Source organism: Rhinolophus sinicus, linkage group LG14 (genome assembly GCF_036562045.2).
Source record: "Rhinolophus sinicus isolate RSC01 linkage group LG14, ASM3656204v1, whole genome shotgun sequence".
In the NCBI taxonomy this organism is placed as follows: domain Eukaryota; kingdom Metazoa; phylum Chordata; class Mammalia; order Chiroptera; family Rhinolophidae; genus Rhinolophus; species Rhinolophus sinicus.
The window spans coordinates 55,041,573-55,055,029 of NC_133763.1; the positions used below are offsets into that span (position 1 = coordinate 55,041,573).

Genomic DNA, 13,457 nt, shown 5'->3' on the forward strand with positions numbered 1-13,457 from the left:
TTTTCATAATAGGTTTCGGAAACTTATCATCCAATATTGGGTTATGGCGCAGGTAGTGTACATTGGGGGGCAATTCCATTTCTTTCCCAAGAACTAAGGAGATACACAGAATTGAAAAGCTAGAGTACCAATTAATCCAATTATTTTAGTTTTACGAAAATGGAATGCTCAAAGTATTGCATTCAGAGTTTAAAAATCAGATGGGGTAAGAAAACAAAAGTGAAAGGAAGAGCAAAAGATAGACTATAGTACAATAAAATGCACGGTTGTTGGAAAGTGTACAGATTCACCAATCAGAGCCTGGAGCGTAATAACTAAGCATTTGTCTCATCCAATCACTACACCGTACGTCCTATAAATAAAAGTAATCAGGCAACTACTTCTCCTGAGGTGCTTGGTGCACGTTTCTAAGATTTACTTGTTATGGCTCGCACAAAGCAGACGGCGCGCAAGTCCACCGGCGGGAAGGCGCCGCGCAAGCAGCTGGCCACCAAGGCGGCCCGCAAGAGCGCCCCGGCCACCGGCGGCGTCAAGAAGCCGCACCGCTACCGCCCGGGCACGGTGGCGCTCCGCGAGATCCGGCGCTACCAGAAATCCACGGAGCTGCTGATCCGCAAGCTGCCCTTCCAGCGGCTGGTGCGCGAGATCGCGCAGGACTTCAAGACGGACCTGCGCTTCCAGAGCTCGGCCGTGATGGCGCTGCAGGAGGCGTGCGAGGCGTACCTGGTGGGTCTGTTCGAGGACACCAACCTGTGCGCCATCCACGCCAAGCGCGTCACCATCATGCCCAAGGACATCCAGCTCGCGCGCCGCATCCGCGGGGAGCGGGCCTGAACCTCAAAGTCACCCATTCGTTCCCAAAGGCTCTTTTTAGAGCCACCCACGTTTTCAAAGTGGCTGTAAAAACCACTGCCTACCTACCTCTCGTTTAGTATAACTAGTCTTAAGCTTGGAAATGGAAAGGTATGCAGACAGTATTTTGCCGGGTGATGAGTTATATAAACCCTTGCTTAGGGAAACAAGCTGGTCTTACAAATGTTAAAAATGTTACTGTCCACGTAAGTCCTGAGAGAGCCAGTGAAATCTTAAGAGGAACGCGAAAGAACTGACATTTCAAAAGTTAAAATACGGCCTCAGCACCATCATTTAAAACAGGTGAACAGGAAGTGTACAAAGCTTTACGAAAGCAAAACATACAAATTAAAGCCCTTAAAGCCTGGCTAGTCAGTAACTTATTAACTGCTCAAGTTTCATTTCTAAATTTAAACTTGGTGTTTCGCGATTCCCAAATTTTACTTTGAAATAATATGCCCTTTAAAGTATTTTCTCCTTTCTAAAATATTTTTAGAGCCATAACGTGAACTTATTCCTCCTAGGTCCTCAGAGTAGTTATTTATGCAAAGGCCAACGCTCCTTCGAGCTGGGCTCCGGCGCATCCTCCCATCCCCTGGAGTTCCTGGATTTGGAGGAGGGGTCAAGAGAGGAGGCTGTTGGCGTCACATGTCCCTCCCACGGGCTTCTCATTCTCTTTCTACTGAGGGAGGGGCGATTAAGGGGAAGAAGTAGTTATATAAGGAACGACTCACCCCTTTGTCTCCTGCTTTTAGTTCGCTACTTGCAAAGCCATGTCTGGTCGCGGCAAAGGCGGCAAGGGGCTCGGGAAGGGCGGCGCCAAGCGCCACCGCAAGGTCCTGCGCGACAACATCCAGGGCATCACCAAGCCCGCCATCCGGCGCCTGGCCCGGCGCGGCGGCGTCAAGCGCATCTCCGGGCTCATCTACGAGGAGACCCGCGGGGTGCTGAAGGTGTTCCTGGAGAACGTGATCCGGGACGCCGTCACCTATACGGAGCACGCCAAGCGCAAGACGGTCACGGCCATGGACGTGGTCTACGCGCTCAAGCGCCAGGGTCGCACCCTCTACGGCTTCGGGGGCTGAGTCCGAACCCGCAAGCTCGCTTTCTGCAGCAAAACCAAAGGCCCTTTTCAGGGCCGCCCACTGCCTCTAGGGAGGAGCTGTGCTCTGCCTTTGTGCTCTGGTTTCTCTGGTCGTGTCTTTGGGTTTAATTCCAGCGCGTTTGCCTTTAGCAACGACTGCAGACGGGACGGTGACAACTCCACGACAGTCGTCGGCCAGTCTGTGCAGGGACCCAGGACAAACGGCCCCCCCAGCCTATCGGGGAGGAGAGGCTTCTGGCGGGTCAGGCGGCAATAAACAAAACGGTTACCTGCCAATTCCGGGCTCCCAATGGAGGAGGTCAAGTTCCGGAGCCCCCAACTTTCCGGCAGGGTTCCCATCCACCCCCTATCCCTGTGAGAGGATCCACTACGGGCCGCGGTGCCGCCGAGTAGGCAGTCTGCAGTGACGGGAAGTCCTGGAAACGCCGCCGAGCTCGTTAGGCCGGGTCATCCAATAAGCGGAGAAACTACAGAAACCTGCGAGGGTTCTGCCAGCCGCCCACAGAAACCAGATGATTAAAACCTGATGTTGCCAGCAAAACGCTGGGTGTTCATTCCTAATATGTTGGCCCAGATCCATGTTAGGAAGGATCGGCACACTGCCCCTCCCCACCGTCCTCCCCTCTCTCCACCCTCCCCAGGCACCAGCTGAGTGCCGTCACCCCCAAACCTGGGTCCTTGGGGTTAAATGGCGCTAATTGGGCCTTGCTGATTCCTGTTCTCAGGCTGAGTCCCTCCCTAAGCCTGAGGCCACGCAGTTTGTAAGTTACCGCTCCCTGTAGTTACCACACCCGGGAGCCAGTGTACTAACGGGCCCGTAACTTCCCAGGAGTCGGAGGGCCGAAGTTGGCACGTGTAAAGGAGGCGCTCGCTCCTGCGCGCCAGGCTCGCGGTGGGCTCTCGCCCACCTCCCTCCGCCCTCCGCATGCCTGCTCATCTCCCTCTTAATCGCCTGCAATAATCCTAACATTTTCCCCCTCGTTTTTTATTATGGACAACTCAAACACTGCAATATAGTTATAAAAAGTTTTTAAAAGTAGGTCCTCAGAATAATTCAGCCAACTGAAAAATCTGTATCTTTGAGAAAAGTATTGATGGCTGCTTAAGAAACAAACTACAGCCGGCCTCTGCTGACAGGTCTGACACGAGGAAATACAGAATACTGATAAATGATATTACTGAGTTCAGGGGAGAGGTCCGGACTAGGATAAAAACTTGGGCATAAGCATATGCGTAGGTGATGGTGAAACTGATGTGATCAACAAAGACTTCAACACAACCCATCGCGTTGTTACAGTAAAGGAGTGGAAGCAATGGATTGCCAATCAAAAGGGACTAGGTAGATTGTCTAGGTAGCTATTTATGTTTAACTCGTAACAAGGACAAGCTGAACAGTCGTTACACCTGAGCATTGGCCTCATGAGGCTTGCAGCACCGGCGATGTTTCCGGACGCGACTCTCTCTCACCAGTTTTTACTTTTTGAGTTCGATTATTCCTGCACCCACTGAATGGGTCTGGACTGGGGAAAACACTGGCGACTTAGGAAGGGACTTACGTGTTTACAGGGGTCTGGCCAGATTTCATTTCACTACCGAGTCAGAAACGATGTCTCTTCCTTAAATTCAATAACAGCGTTTAACTTTAAAAACCAAGACTTAGGTAATGGTTGTATCTCACAGCTTTTCCTTTTGAGTAGTTCGGTGGCCCTGAGAAGGGCCTTTGGATTGCTGCAGAAAGCGAACTTACGGGGTCGAACTCAGCCCCCGAAGCCGTAGAGGGTGCGGCCCTGGCGCTTGAGCGCGTAGACCACGTCCATGGCCGTGACCGTCTTGCGCTTGGCGTGCTCCGTGTAGGTGACGGCGTCCCGGATCACGTTCTCCAGGAACACCTTCAGCACCCCGCGGGTCTCCTCGTAGATGAGCCCGGAGATGCGCTTGACGCCGCCGCGCCGGGCCAGGCGCCGGATGGCGGGCTTGGTGATGCCCTGGATGTTGTCGCGCAGGACCTTGCGGTGGCGCTTGGCGCCGCCCTTCCCGAGTCCCTTGCCGCCTTTGCCGCGACCAGACATGATGAGGAACCAGACTCTGCGACGTCTGCCTGGCACTGGCTGCTGCAGCCTTTTAAATAACAAGTGGGCGGACCTCGTTTGAAACCGAAAGACAGGAAAAGGCGGGAAACCGCCCTGAGTCCCCGCCCCTAGTAAACGCGGGAATCGAAGATTTGCTGGTGATAAGAAAATAAGAAATTCTAATCAGGGTGCCAAACACGTACAGGAATTGCCTCCTTTCTGTGTGTGTGTGTGTGTGTGTGTGTGTAACTCTATCCATCCCATGCATATTCTTGGATCTTTTCCACACGGGAATTGAATGGGATTTGACAAAGCCCAAATCACAAGAAACAGGAATTGGCAGCTTTTTTTTTTTGCCCCTGCTCTCTGGCCTATTCATTCCTTCTCTCTCTCCTCTCTCTCTGTCTCTCTGTCGCTCTCCCTTCCTCTCTCTCTCCCTCTCCCCCACCTCTGCTAGGCCCATTCTCTTCCCTGAGAATGTATCACTAATAAACCCTACTTGCATATTAAAAAAGGAATTGGCAAAAATATTTCCAAGCAACCCAACCAGGTTTGGGGTTTAGAATCTCTAAGTTGCTGCTCTCAAGCTGTTAACGGTGGCGTGTCTGTTAGTTAATCCGTTAGTGGTCTTGTCACTAAAAAGGACAAACCGCTGTTGATAACTGAGTTGTAAAAGCAGAATGACTGGCCTCTAGTTCGTTGACAATAAATTCCTATCCATTGCCCTGGTTTTCTTTTAAAAACAAATGATTTATAAATGACAGACAGGATGAAAGCACATGGAAGGATTTGAAAACGTTTCCCATGTAACAAACACCGTATGTCCAGTGCTATCATTTACACTGAGTACATGCATTTGAAAAACGAAGGATTGAAGAGGGAAAGGATGAAAATTGCCAGGGGCTAATGCTGTTCCTCTTACGTAAGACACAGGGAGGAGGGGAGATTGCTTTCCTAGGGCTGCTGCGTGGAATTCCAGCACAGCGCTCCTCAACTCTGAAGCTAGGCAAAGGGATTTTATGCAAGTGCCAGAAATATTAATAAAAATGTGGGCATTCCTATCTTTTTGCATTATAAAAAAAAATGCTAAGCTAGTATATGAGACCATTAAGATAAATGTCTTCAGAATGCAATAGAGTATGCAAAAATAGGAGATGATCTGTACTGTCAGAAAAGTATTGAGCTGAGTAAATTGGAAGATCTAATTTTATTAAGCAACTCATGGATCGGGCAACATCCCATTTACCGCCTGGAATGGCGATCTGAGGGGCTCTAAAAATGGAAACTTTTCAGAGGGGCAAGGGCAGGGCAAGGGAGCTACTAACAAAAGAAAGGCTTGCTCTTGGGCCTCTACATGTTTTCAGCGGGTGAAGCAGAAAGAGGTTTTTATCATGCAGATTGACTCTTTTGGGTGGGGGAGGGGTTAGAGAGGGCTCCTAAGACATACTGTTTAGTGGTGCTTGACCAGAAAATTCCAGACTGGTTGATTACATTTCTGAGTTTGAAACTGCAGTTAGATCAAGTATGAAATCTGGTTTGGGTATTTGGGGCATTTAGCACAAGGGACGCCATTTTGGGTCTGTGATGTTTTCTTCTTTACCATTGTGCATTTATGAGGTACCAAGCACATTCTCCTAAGCACCACGGGTTAACTCAACCAAGTATCCATCAGAAAATTCAGATTACAAATATCAACTTTTGAAACTCAATTTCCTATTGAGGTAAGGGCAGCAATATTTCCAAAATCATGTACCAACATAAATGAACCGAATCCCAACCAAATGGATGTCATAACTAAAACAACCCGAAAAAAGCAACAAACTGCTGTTTTATGAAAAGAATCCCATTAATTTGTTAAGGAAACCATAGAATCCTAAGCAATACAAAGTAGCAAATGCTAAAGAATTGTTACCGCTTTTTTTTTTTTAATTTTTTTTTTTTTTTTTTTTTTTTTTTTTAATTTCTTATTTCTTAACTTCAAATAGAGTCCTTTTAACCCAGTTTCCCCTAATGGTGATCTCCTACACAATTATCCTTATTCAGTTCTCACCAGTTTTCACATGCTCTCATTTACGCGTCTGTGAGTAAGTGAGGAGGGTCCTGTGCAATCTTCCATGAGTAGATTCTTGGAACCACCACCGTAGGGCTGGAACAAAACTGTTCCATCATCACCAAGGAACTCTGTGTTACCCCTTCATGCTCACAGGCACCCACCTTTCTCTCCCGTCCTGGATCAATCACTAACCTGTTATCCATCTCTGGTTTCTTCATTTTGAAAATGTTACATCAATGTAATAATACAACATGTAACCTTTGAGACTGGCCATTTGTCACTAATAGTTATGCCCTTGAGATCCAGCCAGCTTGTTATGTATACCAATAGCCTCCATTTTTATTGCTAGTAGGATTCACTTGTATGGATGTACGGAATTTGTGTGATCATGTGTAAGTGGAACTGCTAAACTGTTGCCACTTTCAGGCTATTACAAATAGCCATTAAAAACTTTCACGTACAGGGATGGTTTTGTTTCTTCCCTTACACCACCCCCGTTTTTAAAAATCTTGTATCCTTGCCTTAAATCTTAAACACTATTTGGGAAAGATCCAGAATTGCTACAATGAGGACTGGGAGTCTAATAATCCTGTCAACCCACTCACGTGGGAGGCACCTTTTGGTGCTTTCATCACTAACAATTTTGCTTCGAGACGTAAAAATACTGCAGAGCTATATTCCAGGTATTTGTGCATTTCTTGGGTTCCATAACTGACGATTTCTGAGCAAGACTGCAGTTGTTCACCAATAAACTGCTGGGAAAGCGGGGCAGTGTAGTTCTTGCCACGACACGGAGCTCTCTGAACAGACCTATTCACTTCGTCCACGAAGGGCCTCCACTGTGTATCGCCAAGACCCAGGCTGGGGACTACACTCGGTGCTGTCAGCCAAAGTGACACGATACAGACCCTGCGTTGCCCGAAGGAGGTCCAATACCCCACCCTGGTTGGAGTGGAGGGCTTGTTAATAGCTTCTGAAGGCTCTCACCAAATAAAGGATTGGCCAGATTTATCGGTGCAAATTGCAAGTTAAACGGAGTTTAAATGACCGTATCTGTATTAGTCACGCACAGCACACATTCAGTAGTGAGCCTGGGCTTAATTGTTAAATCACTTAATACCTGGGCTTGAACTAAGTTTTACAGCAGTTTGCTCCCAACTCTTTTCATGGTAATTGTAGGTGGCTCTGAAAAGAGCCTTTGGGTTAGTTTTGGGTTACCTCTTGGTAGTAAAAGCAATTTAGGCCCTCTCACCGCGGATGCGGCGCGCGAGCTGGATGTCCTTGGGCATGATGGTGACGCGCTTGGCGTGGATGGCGCACAGGTTGGTGTCCTCGAACAGACCCACCAGGTACGCCTCGCAAGCCTCCTGCAACGCCATCACGGCCGAGCTCTGGAAGCGCAGGTCGGTCTTGAAGTCCTGCGCGATCTCGCGCACCAGCCGCTGGAAGGGCAGCTTGCGGATCAGCAGCTCCGTGGATTTCTGGTAGCGCCGGATCTCGCGCAGCGCCACCGTGCCCGGCCGGTAGCGGTGCGGCTTCTTGACGCCGCCGGTGGCCGGCGCGCTCTTGCGGGCCGCCTTGGTGGCCAGCTGCTTGCGCGGCGCCTTCCCGCCGGTGGACTTGCGCGCTGTCTGCTTTGTGCGAGCCATGACGACCTCCGGTACCAACTAGCTAATGCTGAAGGCAAGGTTCTGCACCAGTATATATAACGAGATTCCCGCTCTGATTGGGCCGGGCATCTGTCCATTACGCCTCGCCGGGACCGTATTGGTTGGTAACGGCGCACACTTCCTGATCACATGACCCACCGATGTGTTCAGATGGAAAATTAACATCTTCCTGCCACCTACCCTCGCAGTTTCTGATGTTTTCAATCCTTTCTCTCTATTGTTTTCATGTCGTTTCTTTACAACGTTCTTTTCCTTTTCTGAGCAGAGTTTAATGTAAATATTACAATGATGTATCCTGTTTGCTGAGGAAAATTTTAAATTCTGGCAACTGAAACTGGCTTTCTTTTCACCGTTTTAAAAAGGCGCGCGCCAGATGTGATTGGCCAATTATTTTCTTAGCCTCACTCGAATTCAGGAAGGCTAATACCACGTCAACTTCTTGATTTCTCTTTAAATTTAGATATTTTAGAGATCGTCCAAGGTTTTCGACGCTTTTCTAAATGCATCAAGACGATTAGTAAACTGTCTAACATTAGAAATTACTCTGAATTTCACTTGATATTAGAACTACATGAACACGTATTTACTTTCCACTAACTATAGCACCCTCATATAAAAGCACTCCATCCACTACGTTTCAAAATTTCCACTGCGGTGTGTGAAATGGGGTTAAGAAAACATCCTCAGACTTGTATATGGTCCAAGATTCCAGTGTGTGCGCCTTTTTCAAGCCCCGCCGAAACCCGTCTTAAGCTTGGCCTAAAAGACAGGTGTCCAGGGCAGGTACCAAGGCATTCGTTTCCAAATGATTAAGGCCCGGCAGAGGTGGAGAGGAGCGAATTGCGGATGTGTTAGTTGCCCTATTAAGATGCAAAACTCCTAAGAAAGGGTTTAGAAAAGGCGGTTTTATTGCTCTGTAGGTTACTAGCTTTACGTCTAAAACTCACTTTTGACCAAGGATTGCTCTTCCCCCTGATCTTTTTCTCACGGTTTAACCCTCAGGACCGGCTGCACTGACGGCTTTAATTACATGACAAAGTATGTTTCTGATGGGGCGATGGTAACTTTCGTTATAATTTCCACATGGATGTCACTTTCTCTTTCCAGGAGTGTCTACTGATATCTAGGGACCGACTGCATTAAAAGATATTGTCAATTACTGGCCTAAGTTAAGTAATATGCAAGCCCTTTTAGTGGAAAGGTGTGTGGCTCTGAAAAGAGCCTTTGGTTCAGATTAGACCTACTGAAAATGCCGCCGAGTAAGGTCGCTTCTATTTGCCCTTGGCCTTGTGGTGGCTCTCGGTCTTCTTGGGCAGCAGCACGGCCTGGATGTTGGGCAAGACGCCGCCCTGCGCGATGGTGACCTTGCCCAGCAGCTTGTTGAGCTCCTCGTCGTTGCGGATGGCCAGCTGCAGGTGGCGGGGGATGATGCGCGTCTTCTTGTTGTCGCGGGCCGCGTTGCCCGCCAGCTCCAGGATCTCGGCCGTCAGGTACTCCAGCACGGCCGCCAGGTACACGGGCGCGCCGGCCCCGACCCGCTCGGCGTAGTTGCCCTTGCGGAGCAGCCGGTGCACGCGGCCCACGGGGAACTGCAGGCCGGCCCGCGACGAGCGCGTCTTGGCCTTGGCGCGCGCCTTGCCGCCTTGTTTCCCACGTCCAGACATGCCAACTAAGGTTCTTATAAAAAGTGTGTCAAGAAGGATGAACTATTCCTACGCTTAAGTAATCCTTTTATAGACAGTGTAGGGATGAAGTAGTAAGAGAATTGATTGGCTAAAATATTGTCTATCCAATAGAAAGGGGGGAGAAAAATGAGGTGTGCCGGTCATCCAATCATAAATGAGAATTCCTCAGTCTTCATTTACATAGAAGACTGTATATAAACACATGTGCTGCGTAGTCTACACAACTGTAGAACGCAGGATAAGCAGTTTAGACTTGTGGGGAGAGCTATGCCTGAACCTTCAAAGTCCGCGCCCGCCCCGAAGAAGGGCTCCAAGAAGGCGGTGACCAAGGCACAGAAGAAAGATGGCAAGAAGCGCAAGCGCAGCCGCAAAGAGAGCTACTCGGTGTACGTGTACAAGGTGCTGAAGCAGGTGCACCCGGACACGGGCATCTCGTCCAAGGCCATGGGCATCATGAACTCGTTCGTCAACGACATCTTCGAGCGCATCGCGGGCGAGGCGTCGCGCCTGGCGCATTACAACAAGCGCTCGACCATCACGTCCCGGGAGATCCAGACGGCCGTGCGCCTGCTGCTGCCCGGGGAGCTGGCCAAGCACGCCGTGTCGGAGGGCACCAAGGCCGTCACCAAGTACACCAGCTCCAAGTGAGCGCCTGTGCAGCACTCTTGAATCCAAAGGCTCTTTTCAGAGCCACCCATTTTGTCGAAGGAGAGCTGTAACTGCCATGTCTGAGTGGCATAACTGCTATATAGGTTGAGTTCTGTGGAACCTGCCGGTAAGAAAGTGAACTTACTTGAGGCAAACTCAGGGGAGATTCAACTGGGAGGTCATTTGCCTTTAACCGAAATACACTGCTGTAGTGTTGCAGCCCTGTTCCCCTAAGCCTCCAAGTGCTTATTATACCTGCACTTGCAGTACGTGTCTTGGCACTTTCGGGGTAATGAAGCGGTTAAACGTTTGCTGAGTAGGGACTAAGGCACGATCCAGGCAGTCTTAGGGTGGGTGGAGGAAAGGTCCCTATGGCACAAAGGACAAGGTGGGGACGTCTCTTTCTGGGGTCGGAACTCAGTCTAGCCTGGGCTTTTGGCGAAAAACAAGCAAAATCGCCCGTGGTTACGGTGGGCACTTACGGGAATGTCTCGAGGTCTTGGTTTACAGATGAGATTTCTCTAATTTCTCTGGTTTGCCGATGGCAACATGCAAGCTAAAGCCGTTTGAATTTTTCCTGCATTCCAGAAATCTGGGCTCCCATTTCCTGGGTCTTGGGCTGTTCTGGGATGCCACTTGAAGGGAAGGAGAGGGTGGCCTCCAACTCTAGCGGGGACAAAGGGTTTGAATTTCCCGCCCTTGCCCATCTGGCGCCTCCTCGTGGCTTACAGCGGTCGGGGGGCGTGTGGACAACGTGTGCTGGTTTTTCTTTGTAAACCTTTTTCAAACTTCCGGGACTCCAAAAAGAATCCCCAGAATACCGGAGCGGCCCTGGGTTGAAGACAAGTCAATGGGGCAGGTGTAGATTCGGGGTTGGGGGACTGAAGAGCAGGGAGAATCAGCTGTTGACTTATTACAAAAAATAATTTTTTCCCTTCGTTTTATGAGCACTTTATATAGGTAACTTACAATGGGGTCTTTGCATGAAAAAAAATTTAAGGTAGAATTTCTCAAACAGGACACCTCTTAAAAGAAAATTAAAACTTACATTTTCCCATTTCCCAAACATGTCAGCTAACCACTGTATGAGAAACCCTCAGCATATGCAAAATATAGTTGTGGAAAAGACGCCTTACAAATTAATTTTTGTTTTTCAGATTGTAAAAGATCCTACCCCCTTCCCCACCCCACCCCCCAAAACACAGAACCCAACTTTGTTATTGAACTCGGGCTACAGTTTAAGAACCACTAACCATTGTCTTAATCCCCTGAAGGGGTGAAATCTGGGTAGTAATATTTCTCCAAAATGATCCCCTGAGGTGTGGATTACTTTCCCCATCTTGTCATTAATAACTTTGCCTGCATGCTTTCTACCTTACTCTCTCTCATCCTTCCTAGTATTTGTATTACACCTGAACCTATGCCCTTGACAAGCTCAAACCAAAAACCAGGCCTCCCAAACTCAAAGCTATTTTTGCCATCTATTCTGATACCTGGTTAATTTTTAACAATTGGTGGAAAATTAAGAAAAAAGTCAGATGCCTGGAGTTTGTAGTAGATTCTGAAGAAAAGTGGTGAGTGGTGAGAAGCCAGAAAATTATTCATAAATCCACCCCATTGATTCTGATCTGGCACCAACTTTAAACACAGCAGGGCCACAGGACAAGTCCATGAACTTGAGAGATACTAGAAGTGTTACCGAACATCTCAAGGGATTCACCTCCTGAGATATTCTGTTCAAGAACCAGACGATTGTCCTTAGATAGCTTCATTTACTGGGAGCAAGGAGATGGTATTCATACCCAAAGCTGTCTGCCAGAAGGGAGGCTTAGCCATTGCTTACATACACTATTTGGCCAATTACATGTTGTTTTCTCTTTGCAGTCTGCTAAACTTACCCAGTTGGGTTCTGGTCAAGCTCATGTGGTTGCACCAGTGTCTGCAATTACTGTGCTACGTTTTAACGTTTAACAAGAATAGCATTTAGTAAGAAGCCCCCAGCCCTTGAGACCCCTTTCTTAATTAACAGAAGGGTTTATACACCCCTTTCCCTAATAAACACCCACATTGTCTCCGGAGCTGCAGTCTCTGAGTTACAAACCAAAGAGAGGAAAATAACCTGCACTACATCCCCGATTCTACTTTGAGTCATGGAAAGTTTTCACTATCTCCTTCTCCAACAAAGATGGGCCTGAACACTGGAAGAACTGAATTTCTAGAGGGAAAGAAAGAGTCCCTGTCTTGGGAGAGTTCTGGACGCCTGGAACCCGATGGAGGAGGCTGGAGAGAATTTGAATTTGAAGGGAAGTTAACAGAATTCTGAAGAAAGAAAAAAAGTCCACAAAGACACAGGTGACAGGAGGCCCAGAGACCCGTCCGTGACTGGGAAGGAGGACGCACAGTTAGCACAAAAGGAATGCCATGGCCCCTGCTTCTTGGCAGACGAGAAGACATGGACTTCTCAATGTTGTCTTCGGCATCTCTCAGCAACATTGAATGTATTTTTCTTAGCTTTTCATTTACATTAATTAATACATTTAAATGAGTTTTTAAACTTCCTTGAAAAATAAAACCTGCCCATTATTTTAAAATAATAACCACTACAAATAATTTTAAATAAATAAGATTCGATTGCAAGTCCACCATCCAGGACATTTTGGCTACCAATCTTCCAGAAATTTACTTTGTGCAAGTTTATATACACAGATATGAATATTATACAAGTGAGATCATAATTTTGTTATTTTAAATTGATAAAGACGGGTACTAACCATCATTTTCATGACTGCATTCCATTGTAGAGAAGTAGGTAACTGCCCTTTACTAATTGACCTTCGTGTTAAAAAAAAAAAAAACCCAACTATGTTTCTTAGCCTACTGGGGCTACTATATATATAAACAAAAATACCATATATTGGGTGTTTTAAACAAAATAAATAAATAAATAAATAAATAACCATATATTTTGCTGTTTTCAGCCCTCTAACCGCAGGGACGCAGTAGGACATGGAGGATGGTGGGTGAGTTTTCTGAAATAATTAGAATTCTGCATGAGAACTGGAGGGTAGGATGGTTGGGCATGGCACTGGGAAATGACAAAGGCTTTTCCTGTCAGGATTTCAGAGGCCTTGGTCTAATTAACTCAGTGTCACCTTCAGAAGGGTAAGAAAACCAATTTGGGTGCCTCAGTTTTGCAATGTGCCAAATGAGGACACTCCTCACTCTGTACACCTTCAAGGTGATCACTGAAGACCTCACACACAAGATGTGCTCCAAACGGAAGGATTGTTTGTCATCCTGGGTCAGGGGCTGAAGCATCCTGATCTTCCTTTCAAGTTTCATTGTTCAGATAGTTTAAGAACACTTGGGCTACCA

The 13,457-nt window shown here is 47.7% G+C and overlaps 6 protein-coding genes across 6 annotated transcripts; 3 read left to right on the forward strand and 3 right to left on the reverse strand.

Annotated features, from left to right (window-relative positions):
- Positions 1 to 2: 2 nt before the first annotated feature.
- On the forward strand, positions 3 to 1,590 carry LOC109435965 (histone H3.1). The gene has a single exon (XM_074318583.1). The coding sequence runs from the start codon at positions 424 to 426 to the stop codon at positions 832 to 834; it is 411 nt and encodes a 136-aa protein (XP_074174684.1). The 5' UTR covers positions 3 to 423; the 3' UTR covers positions 835 to 1,590.
- A 4-nt stretch (positions 1,591 to 1,594) lies between these two features.
- LOC141568476 (histone H4) lies at positions 1,595 to 2,099 on the forward strand. Its single transcript, XM_074318584.1, has one exon. The coding sequence runs from the start codon at positions 1,626 to 1,628 to the stop codon at positions 1,935 to 1,937; it is 312 nt and encodes a 103-aa protein (XP_074174685.1). The 5' UTR covers positions 1,595 to 1,625; the 3' UTR covers positions 1,938 to 2,099.
- Positions 2,100 to 2,929: 830 nt separating this feature from the next.
- LOC141568557 (histone H4) lies at positions 2,930 to 4,083 on the reverse strand. Its single transcript, XM_074318788.1, has one exon. It carries the CDS (start codon positions 4,024 to 4,026, stop codon positions 3,715 to 3,717), a length of 312 nt encoding a protein of 103 aa, XP_074174889.1. The 5' UTR covers positions 4,027 to 4,083; the 3' UTR covers positions 2,930 to 3,714.
- Positions 4,084 to 5,973: 1,890 nt separating this feature from the next.
- On the reverse strand, positions 5,974 to 8,794 carry LOC141568573 (histone H3.1). Its single transcript, XM_074318839.1, has one exon. It carries the CDS (start codon positions 7,726 to 7,728, stop codon positions 7,318 to 7,320), a length of 411 nt encoding a protein of 136 aa, XP_074174940.1. The 5' UTR covers positions 7,729 to 8,794; the 3' UTR covers positions 5,974 to 7,317.
- A 67-nt stretch (positions 8,795 to 8,861) lies between these two features.
- On the reverse strand, positions 8,862 to 9,431 carry LOC109435948 (histone H2A type 1). The gene has a single exon (XM_019714187.2). It carries the CDS (start codon positions 9,411 to 9,413, stop codon positions 9,021 to 9,023), a length of 393 nt encoding a protein of 130 aa, XP_019569746.1. The 5' UTR covers positions 9,414 to 9,431; the 3' UTR covers positions 8,862 to 9,020.
- Positions 9,432 to 9,674: 243 nt separating this feature from the next.
- LOC109435958 (histone H2B type 1-N) lies at positions 9,675 to 10,131 on the forward strand. Its single transcript, XM_019714199.2, has one exon. The coding sequence runs from the start codon at positions 9,702 to 9,704 to the stop codon at positions 10,080 to 10,082; it is 381 nt and encodes a 126-aa protein (XP_019569758.1). The 5' UTR covers positions 9,675 to 9,701; the 3' UTR covers positions 10,083 to 10,131.
- Positions 10,132 to 13,457: the final 3,326 nt, after the last annotated feature.